General features: G+C 49.2%; 1 protein-coding gene across 1 annotated transcript in view; it reads right to left on the minus strand.

Moving 5' to 3' along the window:
- Positions 1–7,994: 7,994 nt before the first annotated feature.
- VWA1 (von Willebrand factor A domain containing 1) overlaps positions 7,995–21,776 on the minus strand; it is a 119,757-nt gene continuing 105,975 nt past the window's right edge. The window contains exons 14-15 of the mRNA XM_075328948.1: positions 21,098–21,367; positions 7,995–10,217 (exon numbers count right to left, since the gene is read on the minus strand). Of these exons, the coding sequence (XP_075185063.1) occupies positions 10,177–10,217; positions 21,098–21,367 (311 nt within the window). The 3' untranslated portion in view covers positions 7,995–10,176. The remainder of the gene's footprint in view (positions 10,218–21,097; positions 21,368–21,776) is intronic.

Consider the following 21,776-nt stretch of genomic DNA (forward strand, 5'->3'; position numbering starts at 1 on the left):
CATCCGGCCCCCTCACTCCCGGTGTATAAACATCCGGCCCCCTCACTCCCGGTGTATAAACATCCGGCCCCCTCACTCCCGGTGTATAAACATCCGGCCCCCTCACTCCCGGTGTATAAACATCCGGCCTCCTCACTCCCGGTGTATATAAGCATCCGGCCCCCTCACCCCCGGTGTATATAAGCATCCGGCCCCCTCACCCCCAGTGTATATAAGCAACCGGCCCCCTCACCCCCTGTGTATATAAGCATCCGGCCCCCTCACCCCTGGTGTATAACATCCAGTCCCTCACCCCCGGTGTATAACATCCAGTCCCTCACCCCCGGTGTATAACATCCAGTCCCTCACCCCCGGTGTATAACATCCAGTCCCTCACCCCCGGTGTATAACATCCAGTCCCTCACCCCCGGTGTATAACATCCAGTCCCTCACCCCCGGTGTATAACATCCAGTCCCTCACCCCTGGTGTATAACATCCAGTCCCTCACCCCCGGTGTATAGCATCTGGTCCCTTGGCCCCTGGTGTATATCATCCGGCCCACTTACCCCTGGTATATAGCGTCTGACCACCTCATCCCTGGTGTATAGCATCCGGTCCCTCCCTCCTCCCCCGTGGTGTATAACATCCAGCCTCCCCACCCCAGTATATAGCATTTGGCCTCACCCCAGGTGTATAACAGCCGCACCCTCACCCTCCTGGTATATAACATCGAACCCCTCATTCCTCCGATGTATAATACCCGATCCTCACCCCCCCCGCTGTATAACATCCGTCCTCTCACCTTCACTATCTAACATCCACCCCTTCACCCTCCGATGTATAACACCGGCCCCTCACCTTCACTGTATAACATCTGGCCTCCATTCCGCCTGTTTTTACTAATGTGGCAGAATGTGCGGTGGTGCAGAGCTCATTGATACCAGTGCGGTCCTTTAATAGGAGCCACCACGGTAACAAGTCTGATTATGACATTTCTTCCTCTTACCTTTCCACCTGTGAGTGATATTATTGAGGAGTGGAAGAAACTGCAGGTACTCAGCCACAAAGTGGAGACCTCGTAATGTTTCAGAGCTGGGGTGAGTGCTGAAGAACGAAGTCACGAGTACTCCCGTGACCCCATAACTGCAGAGTCCAGACCTCCCATCAGCACAAATACTGCACACGCCGGGAGCCTTACATCACCAAGCACAATGCCGAGCCGTACATCATCAAGCACAATGCCGAGCCGTACGTCACCAAGCTCAATGCCGAGCCTTACATCATCAAGCACAATGCCGAGCCTTACATCACCAAGCACAATGCCGAGCCGTGCATCACCAAGCACAATGCCGAGCCGTACATCACCAAGCACAATGCCGAGCTGTACATCACCAAGCACAATGCCGAGCTGTACATCACCAAGCACAATGCCGAGCCGTGCATCACCAAGCACAATGCTGAGCTGTACATCACCAAGCACAATGCCGAGCCGTGCATCACCAAGCACAATGCTGAGCCGTACATCACCAAGCACAATGCTGAGCTGTACATCACCAAGCACAATGCCAAGCCGTACATCACCAAACACAATGCCGAGCTGTACATCACCAAGCACAATACCGAGCGGTACATCACCAAGCACAATGCTGAGCCGTACATCACCAAGCACAATGCCGAGCCGTACATCACCAAGCACAATGCCGAGCCGTACATCACCAAGCACAATGCCGAGCCGTACATCACCAAGCACAATGCCGAGCGGTACATCACCAAGCACAATGCCGAGCCGTACATCACCAAGCACAATGCCGAGCCGTACATCACCAAGCACACTGCCGAGCCGTACATCACCAAGCACAATGCTGAGCCGTACATCACCAAGCACAAGGTCACGTGTTAGGCAACCACCACTGGACTCTGGAGCAGTGCAAACATTTCCTGTTGAGTGACGAGTATATGAACCTTTGTGATATATCTGATCAGGAAAGCATGCTACATCTTCCTCACCTTACAGTGACATGTTTACCTGCCTGATGTTGCTCTGTAACTTAAAAAAAAAATTCCTCAGTCCACTACAGTATAAAACAAACAGTAAGTAGAAGGTGGAGAGGAGGGGGATGCTGCTGCAGCTTCTCACTCATGGATTCAGTATAACCGCATCAGTTGGAGCAGCTGGGAAAGACATCTGACCGCACTGAATACAGTATTGTGCCCCCCCCATCAATTAACAAAACCCGACGGATGAGACAATTTTGACAATTCCACTGTTTTCGTCTTGTGACTTTTTATTGTGCAACAAACAAGTATAAAAGTTAGTAAAAAAATGCTTTAAAAAAAAAAATCACAAAGTCTACAGACTGTGGATGAGGACACAGCGGGGGATTTGGGTTCTCCGCGGTTCCTTTGTTTTAAGAGACAAAGTAGAAGAAGACATTGTGACTGTAGTGGTTCTCCAGAAGTATCACTCCGATCTGTCCTTAGTCATTACTCCCTCAGATTCTCAGAATCACCTTATTGCTTGTGTTACTGCTCGTATATACACTGAACAATAATAAACCCAACACATGACTTTGCTCCAATTTTCATGAGAAGAACTCAAAGATCTAAGACTTTTTCTATGTACAAAAGGCCTGGTTCTCTTAAATATTGTTCACAACTTTGTCTCTCTCTGTGTTAGTTAGCCCTTCTCCTTTGTCGTGCTAATCCGTCCACCTCACAGGTGCAGCATATCAAGATGCTGATTAGACAGCATGATTATTGCACAGGTGTGCCTTAAGCGGGCTTTACACGCAACAACATCGCTAACGAGATGTCATTGGGGCCATGGAATTCGTGACGCACATCCAGCCTCGTTAGCGACATCGTTGCGTGTGAAACGCACGAGCGACCGTTAACGATCAAAATGACTTACCAAATCGTTGATCATCGTTCCTATACCGATTATCGTTGCTGTTGCAGGACGCAGGTTGTTCGTCGTTCCTGTGGCAGCACACATCGCTAGGTGTGACACCGCAGGAACAAGGAACGACATCGTACCTGCGGCCGCCGCCAATGAGGAAGGAAAGAGGTGGGCAGGATGTTCGGCCGCTCATCTCCGCCCCTCCGCTTCTATTGGGCGGCCGCTTAGTGACGCCGCTGTGACGCCGAACGCACCTCCCCCTTAGAAAGGAGGCGGTTCGTCGGCCACAGCGACATTGCTAGGCAGGTAAGTCCGTGTGACGGGTGTTAGCGATGTTGTGCGCCACAGGAAGCGATGTCGCCCGTGACGCACAACCGACGGGGGCGGGTGCGATCGGCAGTGACATCGCTAGCGATGTTGCTGTGTGTAAAGCCCGCTTTAGGCTGACCAGAATGATCATTGCACAAGTGTGACTTAAGCTGACCAGCATGATTATTGCACAGGTGCGCCTTAGGCTGACCACAACAAAAGGCCACTCTAAAATGTGCAGTTTTATCACACAGCACAATGCTTCAGATGTCACAAGTTTTGAGGGATTGTGCAGTTGGCTGCTGACTGCTGGAATGTCACCAGAGCTGTTGCCTGTTAATTGAATGTTCATTTCTCTACCATAAACAGTCTTCAAAGGCGTTTCAGATAATTTGTCACTACATCCAACCGGCCTCACAACCACAGACCACGTGTAACCTCACCAGCCCAGGACCTCCGGCATCTTCACCTCCAAGATCGTCTGAGACCGGCCCCCCGGACAGCTGCTGTAATAATGGGTGCAAAACCAAAGAATATATGCACAGTCTGTCAGAAACCGTCTCCTGGAAGCTCATCCGCTGCTCGTCCTCATCAGGGTCTCCACATGACTGCAGATTGTCGTTGTAACCGACCTGAGTGGGCAAATGCTCACATGTGATGGCGTCTGGCACGTTGGAGAGGGGTTCTCTTCATGGATGAATCCCAGTTTTCACTATACAGGGCGGATGGCTGACTGCTTGTATGGCGTTGTGTGGGTGAGTGGTTTGTTGATGTCAATGTTGTAAATCGAGTGGCCCATGGTGGTGATGGGGTTACGGTATGGGCAGGCGTATGTTATGAACAGTGAACACAGGTGCGTTTTATGTTGATGCCATTTTGAATGCACAGAGACACCGTGATGAGTTCCGGAGGCCATTGTTGTGCCTCAGCCATGACCATCAACCGATATTTCAGCTGATAATACACGGCCCTATGTTGAAAGGATCTGTGCACAATTCCTGGAATCTGAAAACATCCCAGTTCTTGCATGGCAGCATACTCGCAGCACATGTCACCCATTGAGTGTGTTTGGGGCTCTGGATCAGTGTATACGAGTGTGTTCAAGATCCGGCCGATATCCAGCAACTTCGCAGCCATTGAGGAGTGTAGCAACACTCCACAGGCCACAATCACCAACCTGATCAGCTCTATGCAAAGGAAAATGAAGGTCACACCAGATACTGACTGGTTTTCTGACCCCACCAATACTGTAAAACTGCACATTTTAGAGTGGCCTTTTATTGTGGCCAGCCTAAGAGTACCGTCACACTAAACGACGTACCAGCGATTCCGACCACGATACGACCTGGTCAGGATCGCTGGTACGTCGCTACAGGGTCGCTAGTGAGCTGTCAATCAGGCAGATCTCACCAGCCACCAGCGACTTGTGTAATGATGCTGCGCTTGGTAGCCAGGGTAAATATCGGGCAACTAAGCAAAGCGCTTTGCTTGGTTACCTGATATTTACCCTGGTTACAAGGGTACACCGCTTACAGGCTGTCCGCGCTGGCTCTCTGTATACATTGCTTAGTAAGCCGATGTGTACCCTAGCTAAGTGCTTTGCTTAGTTACCCGATATTTACCCTGGCTACGTGTGCAGGGAGCCAGCGCTGGCAGCCTGTAAGCGGTGTACCCTGGTATCCAGGGTAAATATTGGGTAACCAAGCAAAGCGCTTTGCTTAGTTACCCAATAATTACCCTGGTTACCAGCGTACGCTGCTTACACAGACTCTGTGCTCATTGGTCTCCCGCAGTCAAACACGCCGATGCGTGCTGCACAGCGGGACCAACAAGCAAAAAATGAACCAGATCAGTGTGTAACGATCAGCGATTTCACAAAAGGGGCCAGGTCGCTGCTTAGTGTCACACACAGCGAGATCACTGATGAGGTCACTGGTACGTCAAAACCTGTGACTCAGCAGCGATCTCTCCATGTGAGAAGTACCCCTAAGGCGCACCTGTACAATAATCACACTGTCTAATCAGCATCTTGATATGACACCCCTGTGAGATGGATGGATTAGATCCGCACAGGAGAAGCGCCCGCTAACAAAGATAAAAACACATTTTTGAACAATATTTGGTAGAAAAAGTCTTAGATCTTTGAGTTCAGCTCATGAAAAATAGGAGCAAAAACAAAAGTGTTGTGTTTATATACTTGTTCATTGTAGTTATTGTCGCCATGCACCGGATTTGTACAGGGCTCGCTCCCTATATACAGGTCATAGCGTGTCAGTTTCTGGCTTTAGTACACCCCTTCTATAAGGTAAGGACATTTGCCTTAGATCCAATATATACTTTGCTGACTTTTCAAGCTGCAGACGCAACAATAAGAAATGTTTGCCGCGTCTTGTAATGTGTTTCCTTTGTATTTCGTGTGACCTTGACCTTAGGGTTCCATTACTTGTGACCATTCCAAAAACGGAACTTTTTGCAACAATCCCAATTTTTTCCTCCCAATTGGCAAACACAGAAAATGTGGAGCAGTAATCTCTCAAATCACGATGTCCATGCCCAAATCTTAATGTAAACTTGGACGGAAGTGCTACAAAAAGGGATCGTACAGGATCCATATACTAGAAAAACAGGAGAAAAGGCAGAGTAAAGTGCAAAAGTGAACGGCTTTAATGACGACACTGGCACAAAAGGGAAAATTGGCAGCCCAATCTATAGACACGTGTGAATTACAATTGTACAACTATGGCACAGCCGTATAAAGGTACAAAGCATGGGTGTGATCATAGAGCAGATACAGACAATACTTGTATTCAAATGTATATAAACAACAAGAGTTACAGTAGGCATATCGGTAATATGTAGGGCAACAAATTATTATAAATATAAAGTGCAGTAAGGTAGAGGTGATGGAAAACCCCCCAAGTATATATTGCACAAAGTATTGCACGCAGCCCTACCAGCATAAAGAAACAGGATGTATCAGCATCACGATGATTACTGTTGTGAATACATTTGAATTAGATTCCAGTTTGGGGGCTCCCTCTTGTGGTCAGTGCTGGTAATGCAGTTGACTTGCTGAGTGGGAACTGGACAGCTGAGTAGGATTTGCAATCAGGCCATTTGGTTTGGGCCTATATAACTATGTAGCTTCCTTTTTGTTCCTTGCCGGTGCTCAATTGTATTTCCTGTGTTCTAAGGACTTCCTGAAACCAGCCCTGTTCTCTGTGTCTACCAGAACTCCTCTCAGATAAGTTGGTCTTCTAGCTTTGTTTATGGTTTTTCACTTTCATGTGATTTTGCCTGTGTGGAGTTCCTTTAGGAATTGGATTATTCCCTGCTGGGAGTATCTATGTACCTTGCTCCATGTTCTGTTATGTATTGTGTTTTGTCATGCTTGGTACAATATTCAATCCCCTCTCTATAGCAATGTTTTTCTTTTGATCCCAGTAACACCAGAGTACTGATAAAGCGGGGGAGAGCCTGTTTAGGCTCAGTATTTTTCCATGTCAGGCGTGCTGGTATTTATTAGGGTTTTTACGGCTGCAGTCAGTGCTCTTTCCAATGCAGATAGTTTTGGGCCTCATCTTTGCTGACTTTGTTCTTTAGCTAAGTATTGTGTTTTCCTATATCACCGTAATCTTTACATGTGGGGGGCTATCTATATCTTTGGGGACTACTCCGAGGCAGATTAGCTTTTCTACATTTTTCTCTATTAGGCTGCTTTCACACATCCGGTTTTTCCTGTGCGGCACAATCCGGCGCTTTGCAGAAAAAACGCAACCGTTTTTTTTTAGCCGCCGGTTGCGTTTTTTTGCATAGACTTACATTAGTGCCATATTGTGCCGCATGGGCTTGTGTTCCGTCCAGTTTTTGCCGCATGCAGCAGATTTAGCCGATGCGGCGGCCGGATGGAATGTTGCATGGCACGTTTTTTTGTCCGGCAAAAAAAACGCATCGCGCCGCATCTAGCCGATGCGGCGCGATTTGCAATGCATGCCTATGGATGCGGCATCCTGCGGCAAAACCCGCATCCGGCCGCCGCATGCGTTTTTTTCCACTGCGCATGCTCAGTAGCCTGCCGCAAGCGGCAAAAACCGGACGGGCCGCATGTTAAAAACTTATGCGAAGGATGCGGTTTTGTCGCCGCATCCGTTGCATAGGTTTTAGAGCGGGATTGGCCGGCTCTGCTAAAACCGGAGGTGTGAAAGCAGCCTTAGAGTATTTAATTCTCCGGCTGTGTCAAGATGACTAGGTCATCGTAGGCTCGTCCCACGGCTACTTATAGTTGTGTGTCAGTATTAGGTCTGCAGTCTGTTAAGGTTCCAGCCACTATGGTTACTATCTGGGTTTCTGAGTTGTTGCTCTTTTTCTGATCCTCCTTGGTCACTGATCACAACAGATTACACTTCAAAGATCATGAAACGTACGTTGGGGTCCAGGTATCGGGAGACCTCTCTGCTGTTTTCTATTGGACCCTGTGTTTTCTTATTCATGGGTATGATGATCTTGTGATGCTGATATATCCTGTTACTTTATGCTGCTAGGGCTGAGTGTAATACTTTGTGCAATATATACTTGTGGGGTTTTCCATCACCTCTACCTTACTGCACTTTATATTTATAATAATTTGTTGTCCTACATATTACCGATATGCCTACTGTAACTTATTTATATACATGTATTGTCTGTATCTGCTCTATGATCACACCCATGCTTTGTACCTTTATACGGCTGTGGCATAGTTGTACAATTGTAATGCACACGTGTCCATAGATTGGGCTGCCAATTTTCCCTTTTGTGCCAGTGTCATCATTAAAGCCGTTCCCTTTTGCTCTTTACTCTGCCTTTTCTCCTGGTTTTCTGGTATTGTTCAGTGTGCCATGTGGGGAGGTATTTTATAATATCCCCTTTTTTGACTTATGGATATCTGGATATTAATCAGGATCCATACACTGACAACTTATACTAAGGGCTCGTCACTTGTCCGTGTGTGATCCGACATAACGACGCGCTGACTTGGACCAATGTTATTTTATGGGGTCTTGCACAATTAGACTATTTTCTTCCGACTGAGCCGAGGATAATAAATTGCAGCATATCAGAGTTGCGTTCAATAGATCACACTCAGCCATGCAAGTCAATGGGTCCATCCAAAATCTGATGACTTCCAAAAATGTATAAAAAAAAGTTCTATTTGCTCCAGAACTGAAAAAATGGGATAATTATATAATTGATCCTATTCCGCTCGTCTGCCCCATGTCATTAAATATCAGATCAATGGGGTCCTACCACCAGTGCCCAAACCCATCAGTTGTTAGCGGGTCCTGCAGATGGTGGAAGTACACATTATTTAGAATCAACTACCACAAGTGTAGTGGTCATTTGCTGGTACTGCAGCTCAGCTCCCATTCACATCAATCGAAGCCGAGCTGCAGTACCAGGAGTGGCCACTACACAGTGAATGGCAGTGTTGTCTCCATGCACTGTTTACTTCTGAGCTGATCGGTGGGGGTGGCGGGTGCTGGACCCCCACTAATCTAATACTGATGACAACAATAGGACAAAGACTGGGGATCAATAGTGTTAGGATATCATTATCAAGCCCCCTTGATATTAGGACACCTATGATATGAATTACACTAGTGGGCGATCTGTGTGCTTGATAAACTGAGCGACTGGATAGTGCTGCCACCACCTCGACCTGGTCTAATAGTGCAAACTCAGGAAATCATCATTCCTCTCTGCTCCCAATGGATCCGGAGCTTGGAGAGCTGCGTGGATTTGTTTAGGGTGGGGGTCGGGGGGGTTCTGATCCCTCTTGTGCCATCTTTTTGCTGAGGAGTGTTTCCTCTTGTAACAGTTCTCATTTTTGGATATTTACTGTACATCTACATGAAAATTAGCCACATTAATCCTTTTCTTCTGCTAGTACCCCAGTTATACCATACTATGTCCCAGGCCTATGACGCGTTCTGTCCATTTGTCACGTATACTGCCTCTTTCTTGCCTTTAACATTGCATTTAAAGGGGTTTTCCAAAACTATAAAATTGATTACTTTATGGGGTTAAAAAAAATCCAAAACCTCCGCTAAGTCCAATTAATTCTTTCCAGGCCTCACTGTGCCCGGTATTGCAGCTCGATCTTATTCACTTAAAGGATATGGACATCTTCGGGGGCCATTTATTTCATTTAAATTCATATATTTTGGTCTAAAAAATTTTTTTTCAATTGGGTTTTATTAAAAATGTTGCCTTCTAAAGGCTCTGTGTTGCATTGACTAGTCCCGGCTGCAGAATGAGTTATCTAAGAATCAGTCAGTGAGCTTATGGTTAACATATGCAGAGGTTTAACTCGTCTTCGTTGACTTCAGAGGGGCTTAGAAAAAAGTGTAAAAGAGTTACAAACTCTCAGAATGAGCTCACTGATGGATTCTCAGTTGACTCTTTCTGCAGCAACAAAGGCTATAGAAGGAAAATGGTGCAAAATTTTACCAGAAATTATTTTTTTTTGCCAAGAATATATATACGACAGATGTTCTCAAAGATGTCCATATTCTTTAATTGGGACTAGAAATGCGGAGGAGCCCAGTAAACAATGAAGGGGAAACATTTCCAGCCCCATACAATCTGCTGATGAGGATATTGAGAGTTGGATCACCACCGATATGGATGGCCTATTCTTCGGTCAGGCCTGCTTCCGGTCCTGGAGAACCCCTATAAATGGATGTGTGAGGAGCAGTCTGAAGAAATTATGAGAGGCATACACGGATCGTTATGGTCGCTAGATATCACGCTGACCGCACAGATGTTAAAATAGGTTATCCCAAGATGATCTTCTCTTCTTCTTGAGGTCTACATGCTCGAGGTCGTGTCCCGGTAATTTGGTTCTTCTTCTCCAGAAACGTCCATATAGTAAAGGTTCCTCATCCTTGTGCCTTCTTCTGGTTCGTTCCATTTTTGTCGGCCATCATGGCATCTTTTTAACCTCCTTTTACCGGGTTGATATTCTTGAATAGCTGTTTGCTGATGTTCCTTAAAAGAAAATAAAGGCATTGTTAGTAACAGGGACATGTTCGATTGGGCTTGGGATGTCTTGGTCCCTGAAATCTACAGTTTCAGTTCTTGCTATGGACCTGCAGATAGAATTACATATCCTGTTCTTAAAGAGTGTTCCCATTGAATACATGTTATCTCCTAACTGCAGAATAGGTGACAACTAGTGATGAGCAGGCACTACCATGTTTGGGTGCTCAGTACTCGTATATAGTGATGAGCGGGTGTGACGCCCTGGGCAAGCCAGGGGTCACAGGTCATGACACCACCACACACCCCACATTCCCTGCAGGAACACCAAGGTCAGAACACAAAATCCTTGTTGCCTTCCTCCAGGGGCTGATGTCCACACCAGGGGGTGGGCCAGGCGGTTGGCTCCGCCCACCGAGGAGTTCACAGTCCTGGAGGCGGGAAAACCAGGAGATGAAGTTTAGAGTTTGAAGTGAGAGGGAGGTGGTAGAGGAGCAAGTGAGAGGAGTTTGAAGTGAGGGAGAAGGTGACAGCAACAGAGCCTGAAGTTGGTCCGGGTGTGTGCCCCGGACTGAGACAGCAAGGTTGGCAGACGGCGGTGACCGTTTGCAGGAGAGTATGATCGGAGGTTGCCGAAAGGACCGTGGACGGGTGGTGGCCCGGCGGTACCGGAGCGGTATACGAAGAGAAGCCAGCACCATTGGCAGGGGCCTTTCGGATCCCGGCAAGGCTAGGAGTCGCCGTGAATTTGCCAAATCTGTCAGTGAAGGGGACCTCCTGGGTCTCCCAACAGCCAAAGTCCCGATTGAAGGCAACCGTCCAACCAGCCGCTTGTTTACCGTGAACTGTGTCATCATCCTTGGGCTGAGTGAGTACCTCCGTGCCGTGCGGCACAGCGCTGCCCCTGCGTCCCTGCACCTCAACAGGCCCCATAACCCGCCTGTCAACCATCCTAACTCTCCATCATCGGGCCCCGGGACCACCAACCCCCCTACCCACGGAGGGGAGGGCCAACATCTAGCTGCTCCATACCATAACTCCCGGGATCCCCATACAGAGCAGCGGTGGTGTCCACACAATCACCACAACCGTGGGTGGCGTCACGGACAATAAATCCCCTAAACCAAGCCCCCTTTTCACTCACGGGCGAGGAGCGTCGCTCGAGTCCCCGGGATCCGGCACATCGCTCGAGCCACCGAGCAGCAGAGGCCGCAGCGGCAGCCGGACCCGAGCAGAGGGAGAGCGCAGCGTCCCCTCCTCCGCCCGCGACAACTTGGCGTCACGAACAGGATCTTACTGCTCTGCCGTCTGGTAGAGGTGCGCCTTGTTATCGCCGGAGGTGTCCGGCCAGAAAACTTCAGAAGCCGCCATCTTTGGCGCGGAAAGTTCCCGCTCGAGCGTCTTCTCGAGTAGTGGAGGCGCGAAGGCCAAAACCCCGCCCCGATAGAGGAGGAGCCGGAAAAAAGGCTAAGGGGGACGAAATGGCGACTGGTCGCATGTAGCGCACGGCTATACAAGCAAGGACGCTGGGACCCTGCGATTTGCTGAGCCTTGCAAAAAGATGTCTGTTCCACCTAGCTACGCGGAGGCTACCGAGCCGGTGCACGGGACAGCGGCATGGCTGAGGGCCCGAACGGCAGGGATCTGCCGACACTACCGGAGCCAGATCTGCAGGCTGATGGAACAGTGGACCGCGGAGGTGGAGGATGCAGCTGCAGTTGCACGAGTGTATGGAATGGAGGCCATGATGGAGGAGCTGGTGAGTGACCCACGCCCCTATGTCCCTGAGGGACCGGCCGCTGCGGCTGAGGGACCCGGTCTACCCCTGGCCCCCATGCCACCTCTGTCCTCCTTGCCCGTGCACCGCACTGCGCCTGGCCCGTCGGGCGTATATCCCTCCGTGACAGGGGCGGAGAGAGTGGCAAGCCTGGTAGCTGCGGTAGCTGGCGGCAACCCGCCTGACGCAGGGACGGACGATAGTGATTCCGGGCCTGATACCGAGCCCGTTTCGGAAGAGGATGAAGGAGTCGTCGCCCTGCATGGCATGGAGGCCACATATATTCCCCGAAGTGGAAATAACGGGTATCGGGCGGCCCTTCCTCACCGTGCTTGCTATGCACTGGAGGGGCTGGTGCCCGTGTTCTTCCACCCAGAGCCGGGTGGGGAGGACGAAAGTGCACAGTAAAGGCAGCGGAGCACCGTTGCACAGTCCCCGTTGGGACCACCTGTGTGTTGAAAGTTCAAAGTTTGCAAGTTGAAAATGAAAGTAAATGATTACCGAACAGTAACCTGATTGTCATCACCGTGATTGAACCGGCCGTTGCCGGCGCCGTTGTCCCCGTGGGGACCCTCCACATTTTATGCATAGGGAACTCTCTATGAACAGGCCCGAGAACTTGCAGGGCAACCACAAACGTTAGTGGCATGTAAATAATGTTTGTTGCAGCTTCCACCGCTACCGCCTCCAGAGAGGCAGGTTGGAGGGAGGGCCCGCAGTGGAGCAGGCTGGGGCCCAGCCACCACAGGAACCGGTGGCTACCCTCTGGAGGGGAAGGACAGATCTCGCTCGGCTAATTTGGTTCAGGACTGGGGTCAAGGGGTGCTGCCTGTTTCTTAGAGGCAGCATCAGGGCCAGGTTACTTGGGTGGGAGAGAGCGGCAGCAGCAACCGTTTGAAATGTTACCGTAACGTTTAAGCAAAGTGCCTCCCGCTGTGGGATGATGTTACTATACTTGTATGTCTTGTTTTTCTTATCTTTTCCAGAAAAATAAAACCGGTGTTGGACGGGCAGCCCGAGGACGGTCGGCGTTTTGCTAAGGGGGAATGTGACGCCCTGGGCAAGCCAGGGGTCACAGGTCATGACACCACCATACACTCCACATTCCCTGCAGGAACACCAAGGTCAGAACACAAAATCCTTGTTGCCTTCCTCCAGGGGCTGATGTCCACACCAGGGGGTGGGCCAGGCGGTTGGCTCCGCCCACCGAGGAGTTCACAGTCCTGGAGGCGGGAAAACCAGGAGATGAAGTTTAGAGTTTGAAGTGAGAGGGAGGTGGTAGAGGAGCAAGTGAGAGGAGTTTGAAGTGAGGGAGAAGGTGACAGCAACAGAGCCTGAAGTTGGTCCGGGTGTGTGCCCCGGACTGAGACAGCAAGGTTGGCAGACGGCGGTGACCGTTTGCAGGAGAGGCTTATCGGAGGTTGCCGAAAGGACCGTGGACGGGTGGTGGCCCGGCGGTACCGGAGCGGTATACGAAGAGAAGCCAGCACCATTGGCAGGGGCCTTTCGGATCCTGGCAAGGCTAGGAGTCGCCGTGAATTTGCCAAATCCGTCAGTGAAGGGGACCTCCTGGGTCTCCCAACAGCCAAAGTCCCGATTGAAGGCAACCGTCCAACCAGCCGCTTGTTTACCGTGAACTGTGTCATCATCCTTGGGCTGAGTGAGTACCTCCATGCCGTGCGGCACAGCGCTGCCCCTGCGCCCCTGCACCTCAACAGGCCCCATAACCCGCCTGTCAACCATCCTAACTCTCCATCATCGGGCCCTGGGACCACCAACCCCCCTACCCACGGAGGGGAGGGCCAACATCTAGCTGCTCCATACCATCACTCCCGGGATCCCCATACAGAGCAGCGGTGGTGTCCACACAATCACCACAACCGTGGGTGGCGTCACGGACAATAAATCCCCTAAACCAAGCCCCCTTTTCACTCACGGGCGAGGAGCGTCGCTCGAGTCCCCGGGATCCGGCACATCGCTCGAGCCACCGAGCAGCAGAGGCCGCAGCAGCAGCGGCAGCCGGACCCGAGCAGAGGGAGAGCGCAGCGTCCCCTCCTCCGCCCGCGACATGGGCACTACCATGTTCGGGTGCTCAGTACTCGTAACTAGTGATGAGCGGGCACTACCATGTTCGGGTGCTCAGTACTCGTAACTAGTGATGAGTGGGCACTACCATGCTCGGGTGCTCGGTACTCGTAACTAGTGATGAGCGAGCACTACCATGCTTTGGTGCTCCGTACTGGTAACTAGTGATGAGCGGGCACTACCATGCTCAGGTGCTCAGTACTGGTAACTAGTGATGAGCGGGCACTACCTTGCTCAGGTGCTTAGTACTCCTAACTAGTGATGAGCGAGCACTACCATGCTCGGGTGCTCAGTACTCGTAACTAGTGATGAGCGAGCACTACCATGCTCGGGTGCTCGGTACTGGTAACTAGTGATGAGCGAGCACTACCATGCTCGGGTGCTCAGTACTCGTAACTAGTGATGAGCGGGCACTACCATGCTCGGGTGCTCAGTACTCGTAACTAGTGATGAGTGAGCACTACCATGCTCGGGTGCTCTGTACTCGTAACTAGTGATGAGCGGGCACTACCATGCTCGGGTGCTCTGTACTCGTAACTAGTGATGGACGGGCACTACCATACTCGGGTACTCAGTACTCGTAACTAATGATGAGTGAGCACTACCATACTCGGGTACTCAGTACTCGTAACTAGTGATGAGCGGGAACTACCATGCTCGGGTGCTTGGTACTCATTAAGAGCTGTTGGATGCTCGGATGGGCATGACTTGAGTATAATGGAAGTCAATGTGGGCCTCGAGCATTGTTTCGGAAGATTTCCCGGAAAAATACTCGAGTTCCGCATATACTTCCATTATTCTCGTGTACTTGAGTTGCGCCCATCTGAGTTTCCAACAGCTACTTACGAGTACCGAGCACCCGAGCATGGAAGTGCTCGCTCACCACTAGTGATGACCATACGATGGCTGAGGGACCAACTGCTGAGATCGTCACCTAATGTAAGAACGGGGCACTTCTCAGTGAATGGGGCAGTAGTGTGTACGCCTGACCAACCATTCATTTCTATGGGACTAATTATGATAGCTCTTCCCTCAGACAGATAAAAGTGCATACACGTTTTCTGCAGGCGGACACCTGAACGTAGTAGACTACGTTTTGGTGTCCGCCTGCAGAAAACGTATGTGCCCGAAAATAGTGCAAGACAGAGCACACGCTGACTCAGTCTGCTCCATTACAGTCAGTGGCCCTGTCGGCGCATGCGTCCGAAACACGTTTTGCAGGGTGGGGGAGGGGCGGTTCAGACGGATGCCCCAACAGGACCACTAAACCTAAGGCAAAACGCAGTGTGAAAGTAGCCTAAGAGTTTAAACTAAGTAATTGTCGCATTGCATTATGTTCATTTTTTGCTACGGTTTCGCAGTGCTTTTTCAGGAGTACTCCAGGCGGAACCTGCCTGAAAAAAAAAATTCGTCTGCATATATCCTAATACTGGTCCATATAGATTTCTTCCTAAAAAGCGAGGAATTTACTTATGGTAAATTTCCAGTTTATTGACAGCCCAACCTCCTATACTGTTTACTGTTCATGCTGTCTATAAATAGTGGATGGCAGACGTTACACATCCACTTAGATCATCTGCAAAAGTCAGATCGTTTTCATTATGAAAAGCAGATGAATCCCATTTAGCTAAATGCAGAGATGTTGTTTCATGGCCCGAACCGTTAGCATTTATCAAGGACGCCGCCCGATCCCTGATGATATTGAATTCTGAGTGTAATTGCTTATTGCCTCCTATCTATTCCATTCTCAAGGACGGGCCGTAATTCCATACAAAGAGCTAAGAATCGCTCACCTTCTCGGCTAATCTCACTCAATATTATTAGGGCTGGCTGAAGACTTGGAAGCATTTCCTTCCATTGTAAAATTGCATCTATTCTTAGCAGTTTGTTGCTTGGGGAGATTCCGGACAATGACCGGACCACAAACAGTTAAAAGACTTAAAGAATCATCCGGTACTTCTGCAGAATATACAATGTGCTGGTGGATCAGATCAGCTTGTAAGGGCTTCCATACTGACAACCACATTCTAAGCCAGAAACGTGCGTGAGCAGTTGTCGCTTCCCTTCCCCCAACAGAAGGCTTTACAGATGATATAATCTCTTAGCTTCACACTGATGGGAGAGACATTTTAAAAACTATATTTTGGAAAAAAAGGTATATGCTTCTATGCAACCAACCGTAGCTATTGCTCCCTTCTATATGTTAAAGGGTCTGTGCCAAAAATTTGAGGTGGATAGGCAATTATGAAGGATGGGGGCTCCGGGACCTTGGGCGCCGCCAAGGAGACTCTGTGTGGATGTGACTTTGGGTGGGGTGCATGACACTTACTGGTTTCTTCAGGCCGGTGTCCATTACCCCTCTGGCAATCGTTGTCATAGACAGTGTTTCCCAAACTCCAGTCCTCACGACCCCCAGCAGGTCATGTTTTCAGGATTTCCTTAATATAGCACAAAGGATGCCTTGATAATGATTCCATCACCTGTTCAATAGTATGGAAATCCTGAAAACATGACCTGTTGGGGGCCATGACCAGTGGAGTTTGGGAAACACTGTCTAAGGCCCCATTCACACGTCCGTGAAACATGTGCGTGATTTTCACGGACATGTCAAAGGTGCATTTTCCCCTCCGTGAGACGTATTTATGGCACTATGTGTGTTCTCCGCGTGTTATCCGTGATAACACACGGAGAACGGATCATTTCTACTCACCTGTCCCTGGCGTCGCTGTCCGTGGTGCTGAACTTCGGTCTCCGGTCCTGCCGACTCCCCGCTGCTGCTGCCGCTTTCGCCGCAGTGAAGTGAATATTAAATGAGCATAATGAGCAGCGGTCGGCAGCAAGTGACAAGTGTCAAGATTTATTTTTTTTTTTTTTTCTCTGACACGTGTGTTTTCTCCGGCGCGTGTCATACGGGACCGCATCCACACTACATCCGTGAGGTACGTGGCGTCCCATGCGGGCCGTGTGACACCCATGCTGCCGGAGAAAAACGGACATGCATCCGTGAGGAGCACACGGACACACGTATGCTCCACACGGAGGCACGGGTCAATGGCTGCACACGTGCGTGCACATAAACCCATTGATTTTAATGGGTTTACGTGTGCCCGTGTCTGCACGGACCTAGCACGTACCAGAGACACGTGCGTGTGAAGGGGGCCTAAAGGTGGCTTTACACGCTATGACATCGCTAAAGTGATGTTGTTGGGGTCACGGAATTTGTGACGCACATCCGCTCGTGTTAGCGATGTCGTTGCGTGTGACACCTATTAGCGATTTTGAATCATTGCAAAAATGTGCAAAATCGCTCATCAGTGACATAGAATCATAGAATATTAGAGTTGGAAGGGACCTCCTGGGTCATCTGGTCCAACCCCCTGCTCAAAGCAGGATTCACTAAATCATCCCAGACAGATTTCCGTCCAACCTCTTTTTAAAGACTTTCATTGAAGGAGAACTCACCACCCCTAGTGGCAGCCTATTCCACTCATTGATCCCCCCCCCCCTAATCCCCCCCTAATCTCAATTATCGTTGCTGCTGCAGTAACGATGTTGTTCGTCGTTCCTGCGGCAGCACACATCGCTGTGTGTGACACCGCAGGAACGAGGAACCTCACCTTACCTGCAGCCGCCGGCAATGAGGATGGAAGGAGGTGGGCGGGATGTTACGTCTTGCTCATCTCCGCCCCTCCGCTTCTATTGGGCGGCCACTTAGTCACGTCGCTGTGATGCCGAACGAACTGTCCCCTTAGAAAGGAGTCGGTTCGCCGGTCACAGTGACGTCGCTAGGCAGGTAAGTAATGTGACGGGTCCGCGCGATGTTGTGCGCCACAGGCAGCGATTTGCCCATGACGCAAAAACGATGGGGGCGGGTACGCACGCTAGTGATATCAGTAACGATAACGCTGCGTGTAAAGTACCCCTTAGACAGTTAGTAACACGCGCGACACCAGAGTTCACTTACCTAACCAGAACATTCACTTTATTCTTCACACCGTTATGACAGACATGGCCTTCATTTCTCTCCGTGTGGGGTACTGCTTCTTGACCTGTCCCCCGCTATCTTGAATCTCGTCCTCAAGCTCCGAGGTCTGTATCTCATTCCCCCTAACTCCGTTCACTTTCATCCGATTCTGGGAGCTGACGGCTCTCTAGCCGGGTGACCCTCTGAGCCCGTCGGGGTGAGCCGTAGGCTCTGGACCTCTCAAGGTTAGCTCAGGGGTCTTCTCACACTTGAACCCTATTTTCTACTGATCTCCTCCCAAGCCTTCCCTCCTGTTCTCTTGCTCACTCCTCCCTTCCACTTCTTTAACCCTATTTTATCTAACATCTACTCCTCCCTTCCACTTCTTCAACCCTATCTTATCTAACATCCAATCTAAGGTTGACTCCCCGCTAGATAGCAGCTGTTAATACAAACATATACATCTTAAAGTATTCAACAGTATATAAAACATTGTACAGGTACATGGTGGGGCGCAGCCCCCTAGTACAATAACTCTCTGACTGCTGGTGGTCCCGAAAATGGGCTGTGAAGAGCCTCATGTGAATGGACCCACCGCCACTGAAGGCATAGTCCGAGAGGACTCCGCTATCTCTGGCCCATACCTATAGACAACGAATGTAGTGGCAGTACAGAATATATGGGGCTATCACTACAGATAATCAAGGAATTCCAAAACCCTGTTCTTAGTATTGACGGGGCTCCAAACAGTGGGACCTCAAGTGATCCGCAAGATTCCCCTATCCTGTGGGTAAGTGATATTTGCATTCTTGGTACAACTCCATTAGCATTAAAACATGCCCCCGTTTTATGTGCACAGCTCCTATGGACACATGAATTTGCCTTACATTTTTTTGAGTTAGTAAGAAATAGGGGGCAAATGCAATTTACAAGATATGAATTATTCTGACTGTGGAATGCACTCTATAAGCATGGAGACATGACTGATCGCACATAAGCTGTAGACACAAAACCATCAATTAAAAACCGCCAGGTTTACTGTTTTTTGAGAAACAGCTCCACTGACTTTCCTTAAAGGGTTGTCCACTACTTTGACAACCCCTTCTCATTTCCCAAGTTTGCCCCCTTCAAAATAAAAACACTTATACTCACTTCTGGTGCCGATCCAAAGGTGTTGGTGCTCGGTCTGTCGGTGCTCATGTGAGGGTGTGACGTCACGTGAGCCCCGAATTCAATCACCACCAGCTGCACTCTCCCACCTTAGGATGTGTAAGTAATCAACAAGTGATCTGCACCCACAACTCTCATTTCTTCTTGGTTACTTATATATTTAAAGACCCTGGTAGACCTATCTAGGTGGAGAAGACACTGGTGGCCCTATCTAGGTGGAGAAGACACTGGTGGCCCTATCTAGGTGGAGAAGACACTGGTGGCCCTATCTAGGTGGAGAAGACACTGGTGGCCCTATCTAGGTGGAGAAGACACTGGTGGACCTATCTAGGTGGAGAAGACACTGGTGGACCTATCTAGGTGGAGAAGACACTGGTGGACCTATCTAGGTGGAGAAGACACTGGTGGACCTATCTAGGTGGAGAAGACACTGGTGGACCTATCTAGGTGGAGAAGACACTGGTGGACCTATCTAGGTGGAGAAGACACTGGTGGACCTATCTAGGTGGAGAAGACACTGGTGGACCTATCTAGGTGGAGAAGACACTGGTGGACCTATCTAGGTGGAGAAGACACTGGTGGAACTATCTAGACTGCACAAAATCGATCTTCCTACAGATTCATCCATCAAGTCGCCATGGCTTCAGATCAAGCTGAAGGCCACTAAAAGAAAGATGTCTGAAGGCGGGAAAGAGAAGACGAAGCTTGGGCCCTGGGAGTGCGAGCGCCAACACTTTTGGCCCGGTGCCAGTACCGGAGGCAAGTATATGCTTTTATATTTTAACAGGGGCAAACATGGGGAATGAGAAGGGGTCGTCTAACTTGTGCACTGCTTGTACTGCAGCTTATAGGACTTAAAAAGTACCTAAACTTTAATTAAAAAAAAACAAAACAAAAAAACTATTTTGTGCAGTATTGAAAATGATAAAACTTTGTCAAGCACCTCATTGGGGGATTTGTCTTTATTCCTGTAAAAAAAAAAATGGATGTAAATGGTTTTTAAACCCCAGCTTTTCCCTAGTCTTATGTGTATTCAGTAGCTTTGATATCAGAAAGTCCTCATTTGGAGTACAGATGATGGCAGTGATGAGTCAGCATTTGTCTACTCCTATGAGTGTTCTGCTTAGTATTCGCTCACATTTACCTACATCTCGGACAAGTGTTATTTGAGGTTTTATTGGATAGCACTTGGACCAAGGTTATACTATGAAGCAGTGCCGACTAGTGTTTTCTTGTGCCGCTTCGCACCCATACAAGTCAATGGGAGCGTGGAAATCATCGGACTGCACTGATCTCATCCGAGTGCAAGCCAATATACGCGGATGCAGGCAATGGAGAAGATGGAGAAATAAATCTCTCCCTGTTCTCCACACCTGCGCTCCAATTCTCACATGTGAGAGATTCGGAGCACAGTATATGGCACTCGATCACGCTCGAAGCAGAATTTGAGACGAGTGCCATTATGATCCATCCGATACACTCGCATCTGATGCTATATGCCAGTGTGACCCCGGCCTCATCAGAACAATCTCCTGGAGCAGTTTCTGCCCAGAATTAGTGAGACACAGGTCCTGAGCAGACTCATCACTGCCATCAGCTGTACTCCATATGAGTATGTTCTGATATCAGTACAGGCAAATAGACTAGGGAAAAAGCTAGGAAGCTACATATGTGCAATTTTTAGTTACAAGAATAAAGACAAATCCTCTAATAAAGTGGGAGATAAAGTTTTATCACCTTCAACACTGGAGAAAATTATAAAATAAACAGTTTAGTTACACTTTAAGCAAATGTTACTGCGTGGCGGTATACTGGACACAGCACATAGACAAAAGTGGATCATCTTAGACTTGAGGCGCTTAGTTAGGGCTATCCGCCGGTCCGGTCACCCACCTGGTCGTATCGAAATCTTTCGGCACAGGTTTTTGCCCTCTCCATCCTTATAAATTGGCACGACGCAGATCTTGTTCGTGGCTCCTTCTGCCACGTCTGTTAAATATACACTGTGAGTCTGTGGCGCTACACTGATAACCGAGGAACGGCCTGCTTGTCTCCGACACCGCACGCGGTAACCTTGTACTTCTCCATCTGCAGACCCCCATGTGGCCTTCACGCTGTTGGAGCCCAGGTCTTTGAAATGCAGGAACTTCACCTTTGTATCATCTAACAAGGGGAACAAATGTTGACATCACGTAAGGTATATAGAGGTATATAGCTCATGGGGAGATGTATACAGTATGTTTCAATGACTAAGAAGCAGATACGGCGTATCCCTAACTCCTATCACCTCTCAACTGTTTCCAGAGTCCAGACCTCCTGTAACCGTCCAGAAATCCAAAATTCCCATCTAGCGATGAATGTTTAAGAGGAAAACCCCATTCATGGATACTTTATTTTTACAGGATGTCATCTATGGAACTGCTTAGTCTACTCAACTATTCCACCTTGCAATATACGGACATATCCAGGTCCAACAGGTGATAAAAGGACCAGGTTGTCACACGGTGTTTGGCTCTAAAGTTGCCGAGTGTCATGGCGACATCAGACGCTGTTCAGACTACAGACTCTGACA

This window comes from Anomaloglossus baeobatrachus, chromosome 11 (assembly GCF_048569485.1).
Source record: "Anomaloglossus baeobatrachus isolate aAnoBae1 chromosome 11, aAnoBae1.hap1, whole genome shotgun sequence".
In the NCBI taxonomy this organism is placed as follows: Eukaryota; Metazoa; Chordata; class Amphibia; order Anura; family Aromobatidae; genus Anomaloglossus; species Anomaloglossus baeobatrachus.